The 10494-nt window shown below is 39.8% G+C and overlaps 2 protein-coding genes across 7 annotated transcripts; both read left to right on the top strand.

Moving 5' to 3' along the window:
* Nucleotides 1-1220: 1220 nt before the first annotated feature.
* Nucleotides 1221-5315, top strand: LOC130134340 (probable serine/threonine-protein kinase PIX13). Of its 4 annotated transcripts, XM_056312599.1 has the most exons (7): nt 1221-1327; nt 1479-1789; nt 3258-3393; nt 3598-3737; nt 4145-4268; nt 4405-4584; nt 5117-5315. In XM_056312599.1, exons 1-7 carry the CDS (start codon nt 1264-1266, stop codon nt 5185-5187), a joined length of 1026 nt encoding a protein of 341 aa, XP_056168574.1. In that variant the 5' UTR covers nt 1221-1263; the 3' UTR covers nt 5188-5315. The 4 variants fall into 4 exon arrangements, with proteins under 4 accessions (XP_056168574.1, XP_056168575.1, XP_030473131.1 ...); XM_056312600.1 differs by lacking the exon at nt 4405-4584; XM_030617271.2 differs by lacking the exon at nt 5117-5315 and having other exon boundaries at nt 4405-4935.
* Nucleotides 5316-6715: 1400 nt separating this feature from the next.
* LOC115665243 (probable serine/threonine-protein kinase PIX13) lies at nt 6716-10494 on the top strand. 3 transcript variants are annotated; one of them, XM_056312596.1, is made up of 6 exons: nt 6716-6933; nt 7086-7396; nt 8838-8973; nt 9161-9300; nt 9679-9802; nt 9959-10494. In XM_056312596.1, exons 1-6 carry the CDS (start codon nt 6870-6872, stop codon nt 10291-10293), a joined length of 1110 nt encoding a protein of 369 aa, XP_056168571.1. In that variant the 5' UTR covers nt 6716-6869; the 3' UTR covers nt 10294-10494. The 3 variants fall into 3 exon arrangements, with proteins under 3 accessions (XP_056168571.1, XP_056168572.1, XP_056168573.1); XM_056312597.1 differs by having other exon boundaries at nt 8886-8973; XM_056312598.1 differs by having other exon boundaries at nt 6719-6933; nt 10012-10092.

Genomic DNA, 10494 nt, shown 5'->3' on the forward strand with positions numbered 1-10494 from the left:
AATTTATCACTGGTGTACCGGTCTGGGGTTTTTCGTGGTAAAAAAATTAGTTTGGGGGTGAATTTGTCACATATGTACTAGTTTGGGGTTTTTTGTGGTCAAAAAATTAGTTTGGGGTAAATTTGTCATAGGTGTACCGGTTGAAGGTTTTTCGTAGTATTAACCCTTAATTTAATTTAACAGATGGTAAATTGATCACATATATACCAGTTTGGGATTTTTGATGGTCAAAAAATTTGTTCGAGGTAAAATTGTCATAGGTATATCAGTTTGGGGTTTTTCGTTGTTAAAAAATTAGTTTGAGGTAAATTTGTCATAGGTGTACAAGTTTAGGATTTTTCATTATACTAACCCTTTAATAATCTGGAAAAGCAACCTTACGTAAAGTAGAGATGCAAACCTTATCTCTTGCATGCTCTTGTTAATCTTGCAAAGGATCTTGTTAAAAAGTGTTGACATTTGATAATAAACTGTTAGAAACTATTTAAAATAAGTTTGAGATTTTTCATAATCTGATTTTTTTTCCTGTCATGTATAATCAGATTTTGAACAAAAAATATTTCTATTGAATGTACTTAATAAGTGCTACAAAGCACTCCCATAGCTAAAGGTGAGATTTTCAATATGGAGGCAATCTAATCTTTCGTGCCTCATTGAACGACTTTCATTTTCTCTCTCATTTATTGTTTCCCATCTGTGAGAAGTCCCACCGCGAGTTCCGACATAAATGCATTGGAATTTTGTGGGATCTGCTGTGGTGGAGATGAGAAGATCAACTGGTGTGGACAAGGATGTGGGGAGCCAGGTTGCTTTCCCGCTGAGAGAGTGTTCGGTGGGCCAGAAAAAAGAAGAGAAAAGATGTACGGAGTTAGAAATTCGGCATGAGTTCATAAATGACTATTGTTTCAGTTGTTGGGATTTTGGCATCCAAATCCTATAGAATTAAATGAGAAGTGTGTGGATGAAAGTGTCCCACAGAGGATAAAAGAGGTGATGTGAGATCAATCGAAGAGGATAGAAGAGGCAATCTGTTCTATCCTGGGAGGTAATTGTTCAACAACCTTTGGGTACCGGTAGAGGGGATAAATTGTCTTGAGGACATAACGTGAATTCGTTGGGCTCGGATCAATAGTCAAATTCGGATCACTCATTTCAGGTTTATCGAACAACTTTACTTTATTTTGCACATACAAACGCACTGTTGCTTGACAACATCAGTCGCATGGTCGAGGAAGCAAGATTTGGGAGAGGCAAAGGAGAGAGATGGGGGTGTGTTATGGTACTCCTGACTTCCCTACTCCTAGCTTTACTGGTTATCTCAGATCAGGTACTCTTAAAGGTTTTGGAAGAGTGTTCTCTATCCGTACATCTATCTTGTCTCTATAAAATGGATGCATGTGCTTCAATCAGGAGTCTTTAATCTTCTTCTTTTCATCGTCTGAAGCTATTTTCTGTGTTTTTTGTTTTGCAAACTACAGGGAGGAAGTTGACAGTCAGTAGTTCATCATCTTCTGCAGCCAGCAGTAGCCATGACTTGGTGGCTGCCGGTGACAATCAGGCCTTTGGAGATGGAGAGGTTTTGGCAGACCCCAACTTGACCGTCTTCAGTTTCGCAGAGTTGAAAGAGGCAACCAAAAATTTTGGACGCGATACGGTGATTGGAGAAGGAGGATTTGGTTATGTCCATAAAGGGGTGCTTCGTGGGAAGGAAGAGTCTGGAAGGACAGAGACTATAATAGCTGTGAAAAGATTAAAACCGGATAGTGTCCAAGGGTATACAGAGTGGCGGGTAAGAACTACGTCTTCTTCATTTTCCTTTCTTGGCAAATAAATACTTTGCTCTGTCAATCATAAATTGAAGCAACCCAAATGCATGATGGTACTAATGGGAGCTTGTCATGCCAAAATAAAATGTGTCAATAAGCTCCTTCAATGTGAAAATAGCAGGAGCAGTAATACTAGACAACCTGAATCAGGATGCCTATGTAAACGCAAATCCAAATGTACTTGAAATAGATTATGCTAGGATTTTTTTAAGTGGTGGCCTTGCCTTGCAATTTTGTTTTTTTAAAGGGCCCTTGTAGGATTGCATCTGATTCTGGTAGAGAGATCAGATATTTCTGACAGTTCATTGATTGCCTCATCGGCTTTGTTGGGATGCAAAATGATGGCAGTAGGCAGCAGACAACAGGATTACTGGTGCCTGACTGAGATGTTTGGTGCTATAGCCTACACATATGTTCACGATCCACGCGAAGTCCTCAGTTACCTAACAAACCCAACATAAGCTATTTTGCTTCAATAATTCCGATAGAAAGGAAATATGAAAGATCTAGTTACAGTTGAAAATATGCTTTTAGGTTTGTTCTTGAGATTATCCAGTCACTATAGTCCTCAGCAGATTAAATTATAAGGCTCCATTTAGTTAACAGCGATGAACTTTCCTTTTGCATTTCTTTAACTTTGTAATGGACTAAATAAAACCATACCTGGAGAGTTGTGAGAGTGAGTGTCGCCAATGGCTTGTATGATGCTAACTATTAGAAGCGCCTAGTAAGTGTAATTCGATTGCAAGGAATGAAGGAATTGCGCAAATCTAAGTTCACAGTCTTCCATCTATGTAATGATCAACCTTTTCAATGTGTATCATAGCCCCTAGGAGACTTGGTCTCACTTGTCGGCCTCGATGGATGGAGTCATGCAACCTTCTCTGACTAATGAAATGTCGTTCTTTTCACAGTGAACTGTTTTTCTTCTTCCTTCGAGCACATTCTGCTTTATACTCAAGAAACTGAAACTAATTGCAAGGCCGATCAAACCATATAGGGTGGATACACCACTGCAAGATAAAGTTACCAGTTCGATCGCAAATTATAAATGATTTCAGTTACAAATTCCAATGATTCTGCATAGCTACTACAGGTTTCATGCGAGCTACATATTTTCTACAGAGGTTGTATGACTCGAAGTACATTTTACCAATATTGATATTTATTTTATGTCACAGGATTCACAATGACCACGAGTCTTCGGTCAAACTACTAGTTAAACTGAACATTTAATCGGGAATTAGGTCTCGGTTCCCATTCTGTACCTTTTGTTTCGATATCAACTATTCCATTGTGATTGTTTTATTTCTTTGACCAATTAAAGCCTAAGGAGAAAAACATCTACCTGGTATTGTGTGGGGGCTTCCATTTCTTTCATATCTTTTACGACTGACCATGTGTGAGACTCTTTTGCTTATTTTCGTGCAGAGGGAGATAGACTTTCTTGGAAGGCTATCTCACCCTAACCTTGTCAAGCTCCTGGGATTTTGTCAAGAGGATGAAAATTTAGCTCTTGTTTATGAGTACTTGCCAATGGGCAGTTTGGAAAACCAGCTATTCAGAAGTAAGTGGTCTTATCACTCTGAATTTCGGAAAAGTCTCCTTGAGGATGCCAATTGTTTGGCGTATGATCAGTTGATAGTCATAGTTGATGCATGTGCCTATTTCAAAATTCAAGCTAGTTTGAACATGTTCTTGCTTTTAGGCATTACTAACATTTTACACTGTCTTCCTTACCAAATTTACACTGTCCAATACTTTGGTACAGAGGGCTCCACTGCTCATCTTCCATGGGATGTGCGCCTCAAGGTTGCGGTTGGGGCTGCCAGAGGCCTGGCCTTCTTGCACAGTTTTGAGAGGCAAATAATATTCAGGGATTTCAAATCTTCAAATATTATACTAGATGGGGTTAATACTTTATCCTCCTTAGAATGATTGAGGTCTTGTGTCGTAAAATTCATATGAACTCTTATCATTCTAGACAAATTCTTGGGAGAAGTGTAATGATGACAATGACATGCCTAGTATCTCACTTCGAAGACTTGGAATTGTGTCGTCTAACCAGGAGAAGAGAGTCAGAATAGCGAGTGGAGATCCTATGTTTCCCTCTGCTTAATTGATGGAAGGGTTATAGTTGATTGCAAATCTATCCTTCTTAGATTTGATGTTAAGTTAAGAACACGAGACAAGACCATTAACCAGTCCCCGGTTGCTTTTAGATATCTCCATATTGTTTTTTTGCTACATTCACAAAAGTTTGCAATTGATATTTGGGCCGGAACCCGAGTCTAATCCACTGTCCGGTTCTTCTGCAGTCTTACACGGTCAAACTCTCGGACTTTGGATTGGTGAAGTCTGGTCCTCGAGAAGGCATGTCACATGTTTCAACACGGGTTATGGGTACCCGTGGCTATGCTGCCCCTGAATACATAGCAGCTGGTAATTTTTCCATTATAAAGTGCTTTTTGGTGACTTAGTGCTGATGGACGTTTAGTCTTGAATTTTGACAATAATATCAGGAAGTTATTTTCTGACTCTTCGCTGCAACATCACATATAACTCTTGGATTTTACAGGGCATCTCTATGTAAAGAGTGACGTTTATAGTTTCGGCGTTGTGTTGCTTGAGATACTAACAGGCTCGAGGGCGTGTGATCTGAGCCGTCCAGTAGGCAAACATCTTTTAGTGGAGTGGGCCAGACCACTCTTATCCAAGAAAAAAAAACCGAGGACTATAATGGACTCTAGATTGAAGGGTAAATATTATATAGATTCTGCATTCCAAATAGCACAGCTAGCTTTAACATGCATCCGAGCGGATCCTAATCAGCGGCCTTCCATGACTAAAGTCGTGGAAGAACTGGAATCAATAGAAGCTGCCAGTGCTAATAGAATACTGCGGAATGCTTGAATTTATTTATTTTGTTGTTCGTACTTCTTCGTGTGATGTGATCAAGGTCTGTTGCTTCCCAGGATTAATCTTGGGCTTTGAATGTTCCTTTCCATTGTACCCAGTAGTTACTAGGTGTTGTGTTGTCTTGTAAGTTCTTAGGAATATTCATGTGTCTATCATTATGTGTATCAACGTGTGAATTGAGATGTTGTGATTGCATTTTCTTTAAGAGGGGGACGGTGATGGCTAATCCTAAATTTTGTTAGCAATCCAAGGTTTACCAAAAGAAGTCCATAGCTCTTCAAGAGTCCGAGCTCTTTTGTTTCTTTTCTTGCTCGGGCTTTGAACATCACCAGAAGCTCATTCTTATTGCTGTAATGAATTTGTTCATGCAGTACTTGGCCCGCCACCAATCTCCAGGAAGAGTTATGCGGTTCGGTCCATTCTCAGTCATTTTGAGCTCTGAGACAAGGTTGGGTTACGGATTGAGTCATTTAAAGCAAAGAGCTGCTCAGTTGTCCATTCAAAATGAACAAGACATGTAATTTGGTGCTATTTTGTTGCATCTAAGGCATGTCCAATTGTTTTGTTGTCTTTTCTTGGTTTCCTGGAACATAGATAACAGTAAAATTGGAGGCAGAACTTAAGCACGATAATCTAGGCTCAATCTGGATACAGTTTGTTGAACATGAAAACAACGATACAGTGACAAAAACAGAAATCATGGTATACAAAGATCTGCAGGGATTTGGAAACCGAAATTTCAACACAAGACTAATGTTTACTTAATCAATTTCAGACTATCGTGATGTATATGATCGCGTAGCTATGCTAAACAGCTATTTCTTAAATATGAAGTATGAACAAGTTTTTAGTTCTTCCTTACCAAAAAAAAAAAAAACAAGTTTTTAGTTCTATACAAGATTGCACTTTGTTTTTTCCAAAATCAAAGTATCCTCGAGTCGTGCAAGATTACATGCTAGTATTAGATAAAGTTGAATTGAAATTCTCTCAAAATGTTATCTGTCCTATTTCTATCTCAAGAAGGAGCAAATGTAGGACTAGACATAAAAAATGTGCATCTTGGGTACGGAACCGGTCCTGTGTAAGACCGAAATTTAACTCTATGAGTAATAAAATTCATATGAAACAATACAGTAATGAATTGGCAGAACAATTCATATGCCGATTCAGAAAAGCTAGAAATCGGTGTCTTTTGCCTCTAGCAGAGAGATCTTTCGCCGGGATAACTTTCTGTGGGATGAAATTCCCCATAAGGAAAAGAATGGAAGGGCAACCGTACAATAACCTTTTTCAGTTAGCAACTAGGGCGATCAGGCATGAAAATCTACTGAAGGAAAGAGATAGAAAGCCCGGTAAACATGATGTGGCCTTTGTGGAGAGGTATGAGCTTAGTGCTGACTTATACCCAGGGGAGTATGCTCAAGTGGCTGTCGCTAAAATGGTAATCGACAAGCTGTATATCTGTCGGGCATTGAGACCGGCAAAGACTAAAGAAAGGATGAAGGATAAAAGTAAAACTTCAATGAACAGTGCATCTTAAATAACAATATTCAGCCTGAAGGTGCTGAAGACTGTCTTAATTGTTCTCGTGACCCTCATAGTATTGCACTTGCCAGGGTTGCTTGGACATGATCGTTTAGAGGAGGCCAGAAATGATAAGAGAAGGAGATGAGATTGGTTTGATTCCTCTCCATTATGCTGCGTGCTTTGGGTGGAGTTGAAGCAGTTCAGCTGTTCCGGCGACGCGATAACTCCGCGGCATACCTCGTAGACCAATATGCAGAATCCCCTCTTCATATTGCAGCATTTCAAGGCCATGTGAATATCGTTGACCAGCTGGTTAGATTTCGTCCCGACGCTAGGGATGCAATAAAAAACTGGTTAGATTTCGTCCCGACCCAGGTCGCTTTTCCGCCGAAAGACTGGTTGGTTGGCCAGAAAAAAATTCAAGAAATTAGGAATATACAGCATAAATTAATCAACTGTTGTTACTGTTGCCTGATCAGGGAGCTTTTGGGTGGTTTGGTTGTCCTCCTCTCCTGAAGAAACAACTTTTGGGAGAGGCAAGGAAGAGGGAAGACAGTAGTTCCTGTGAGAGAGAGAGAGAGAGAGAGAGAGAGAGAGATGGGGGTGTGTTACGGTACTCCTGACTTCCCTACTCCTAGCTTTACCGGTTATCTCAAATCAGGTACTAGTAAAAGTTTTTGCGAGAGTGCTCTTCATCTCTACATCTATCTTGTCCCTATAAAATGAATCTGTGTGCTTCAGTTTGGAGTCTTTGATCTTCTTCTTGTGACCGTCTAAAGCAATTTTCTCTGTTTTCTTTTTTTGAAACTGCAGGGATGAAGTTGACAATCAGTAGTTCATCATCTTCTGCAGCCAGCAATAGCCACGACTTGGTGGGTGCCCGCGACAATCAGGCCTTCGGAGATGGAGAGATTTTGGCAGCACCCAACTTGACCGTCTTCAGTTTCGCAGAGTTGAAAGAGGCAACCAATAATTTTCGACCCGATGCGGTGGTTGGAGAGGGAGGATTTGGTCTTGTCTATAAAGGGGTGCTTCATGGAAAGCAACAGTCTGGAAGGACAAGGGCTATAATAGCTGTGAAAAGGTTAAACCCGGAGGGTTTTCAAGGGTATGAACAGTGGCTGGTAAGAACTTAGTCGTCTTCATTTTCCTTTGTTGGAAAATAAATACTTTGCTTTGTCAATTACTAAATCGAAGCAACCCAAATGCATCTCAAGTAAATTGGCCAAGCCACTAAAGTAGCTCAAAGCAGTGATAAATCCCGTCATTAAAATCGGTCGTTTAGAAAGTCCATCTGTTCCCAATCTCCAGTGAGCTTGTCATGCCAAACTCAAATGCGTCAATAATCACCTTTTTGTGAAAAATAGCAGCAGAAATGCTAGACAACCAGAATTATGATGGCTATGAAAAGGCAAATCCAAATGTACTGTAAGTTAATCCTCCTAGGTTTTTGCATAAGTGGTGGCCTGGCCTTGCAACCTGAATTAATTGTTTGGTGATATTGCCTACTTGTATGTTCATGATCCTCATGAAGTCATCAGTTACCTAACCAACCCAACATTAGTGTACACAATGTGAATCTTTTCAATTTAAATTAAGTAAAAGAAGAATCTAAGATGCTATTTTGCTTCAATCATTCCGATAGAAAGGAAAAATCGAAAATTCAGTTACAGCTGAAGATACGCTTTTAGTTTGTTCTTCAGATTGTTTAGTCACTAAGGTCCTCAGCGGATCAAATTATAAGGCTCCATTTAGTTTAGACTGAAGAACTTTCTTTTTGCATTTTTTTTTAATTTTGTAATGGACTACATAAACATGAGTGCGTTTGTGGCTTGTATGAGGCTAACTATTAGAAGAGCCTACTAAGTGTGATTCAATTGCAAGGACTGAAGAAATTGCGCAAATCTAAGTTCACAGTCTTCCATCTATGTGATGATCAACCTTTTGGACGTGATCATAGCCCCTAGGAGACTAGGTCTCACTCGTTGGCCTCAGTGGACAGAGTCATTCAACCTTCTTTGACTAATGAAATGTGGTTCTTTTCATAGCGATCTTGTTTTCTTCTTCCTTCAAGCGAATTCTGCTTCTATATTCAAGAACTGAAACAAATTGCAAGGCTAATCAAAGATAGAGGGTGGATACACCACCGTGAGATAAAGTTACCAATGATTGCAAATTACAATTGGTTTCACTTTCAAATTTCAATGATTCTGCATAGCTAATACTGGACGGGCTAGATATGTTTTACAGAGTTAGTATGATCTGAAGTACATTTTACCGATATTGATATCCATTTTATATTCCAAGACACACAATGACCATGAGTCTTCTGTCAAACTACTAGTTAAACTAAACATTTCAATGGGAATTAGGTCTCAGTTCCCATTTTGTACCTTTTGTTTCGCTATCAACTATTCTCTTGTGACCGTTTCATTCCTGTTGATAAATTGAAGCCTAAGGAGAAAAACATCCTACATGGTCTAGTGTGAGGGCTTCCATTTCTTTTATATCTTTTGATACTGACCATGTGTGAGACTCTCTTTTGCTTATTTTCTATTCGTGCAGACGGAGATAGAGTTTCTTGGGAAGCTATCTCACCCTAACCTTGCCAAGCTCCTGGGATATTGTCGACAGGATGAAAATTTAGCTCTTGTTTACGAGTTCATGCCAAAGGGCAGCTTGAACAACCACCTATTCAGAAGTAAATGGCCTAATCGCTCTGTGAATTTCTGAAAAGTCTCCTTAAGGAAGCCAATTGTTTAGCATATCTTCTTGGTCGGTTGACAGTCAGTTGACAAATGTGCTCATTTCAAAATTCAAGCTAGTTTAAACATGTACTTGCATCTAAGCATTACTTACATTTTACACTGTCCATTACTCTAGTACAGGGGGCTCCGCGGCTCATCTTCCATGGGATGTGCGCCTCAAGATTGCGGTTGGGGCTGCCAGAGGCCTGGCTTTCTTGCACTGTTCTGAGAGGAAACTCATATACAGGGATTTCAAAACTTCAAATATTTTGCTAGATGGGGTTAATAACTTATCCTCCTTATAATGATTATGGTCCTGTATCATAAAATTCTTAGTCAAGTTCTTGAGAGAAGGATAATGATGACTATGACATGCCTAGTATCTCCCTTTGAAGACTTGGAATTGCGTCCTCTAACCAGGAGACGAGTCATAATAGCAAGTGGAGATCCCATGTTTCCATCTGCTTTATTAATGAAAGGGCTATAGTTGATAGCAAATCTTCTTAGAGTTGATATTATGTTCAGAACACGAGACGAGATCATGAACCAGTCCCCAGTTGCTTTTAGATAACTCCATTTTGTTATTTGCTAGATTCATGAAAGTTTGCGGTCGATATTTAGGCTGGAAACTTTTAATCCACTGTTGGGTTCTTCTGCAGTCTTACACGGCCAAACTCTCGGACTTTGGATTGGTGAAGTCTGGTCCTGCAGAGGGCGAGTCACATGTTTCAACACGGGTTATGGGTACCTTTGGCTATGCTGCCCCTGAATACCTAGCAACTGGTAATCCAATAAAACGTTTTCCATTGGGTAAAGTGCTTTTTGGTGACTTAGGGCTGAAGGATGTTTGGTCTTGAATTTTGACAATGATAGGAAGTGCATCAGTAAGTTACTTTGATGCTTCGCTGCCACATTATATAAAACTCTTGGATTTGACAGGGCATCTCTATGTAAAGAGTGATGTTTACGGTTTCGGCGTTGTGCTGCTTGAGATACTAACAGGCTTAACTGTATTTGATCGGAGCCGTCCGGCAGGGAGGAAGAATTTAGTGGAGTGGGTCAGACCACTCTTATCCAGTAAAAGATTTCTGAAGACTATAATGGACTCTAAATTGGAGGGCAAATATTATACAGATTCTGCATTCCAAATAGCACAACTAGCTTTCATATGCCTCCGTGTGGAACATACGCAGCGGCCTTCCATGACTGAAGTCGTGGAAGAACTGGAATCAATAGAAGCTTCCAATGCTAATAGAATACCACGGGATGCTTGAATTAGCTTATTATGTTGTTCATAATTCATGTGATGTAAATCAAAGTCTGTTGCTCCACACTTTTCCATTTTTTCCCAGGATTAGTCTTGGGCTTTGAATGTCCATTTCCATTGTACCCAGCAATTACTAGGTGTTGTCTTCTCTGGTAAGATCTTTGGAATATTCATGACCTGTATTTCAGTACATGCATCAGCTTGTGAA

The sequence above is a fragment of the Syzygium oleosum genome, unplaced genomic scaffold (genome assembly GCF_021117445.2).
Source record: "Syzygium oleosum isolate NSW1041296 unplaced genomic scaffold, Sole_v2.1 Sole_v2.06, whole genome shotgun sequence".
Taxonomy (NCBI): domain Eukaryota; kingdom Viridiplantae; phylum Streptophyta; class Magnoliopsida; order Myrtales; family Myrtaceae; genus Syzygium; species Syzygium oleosum.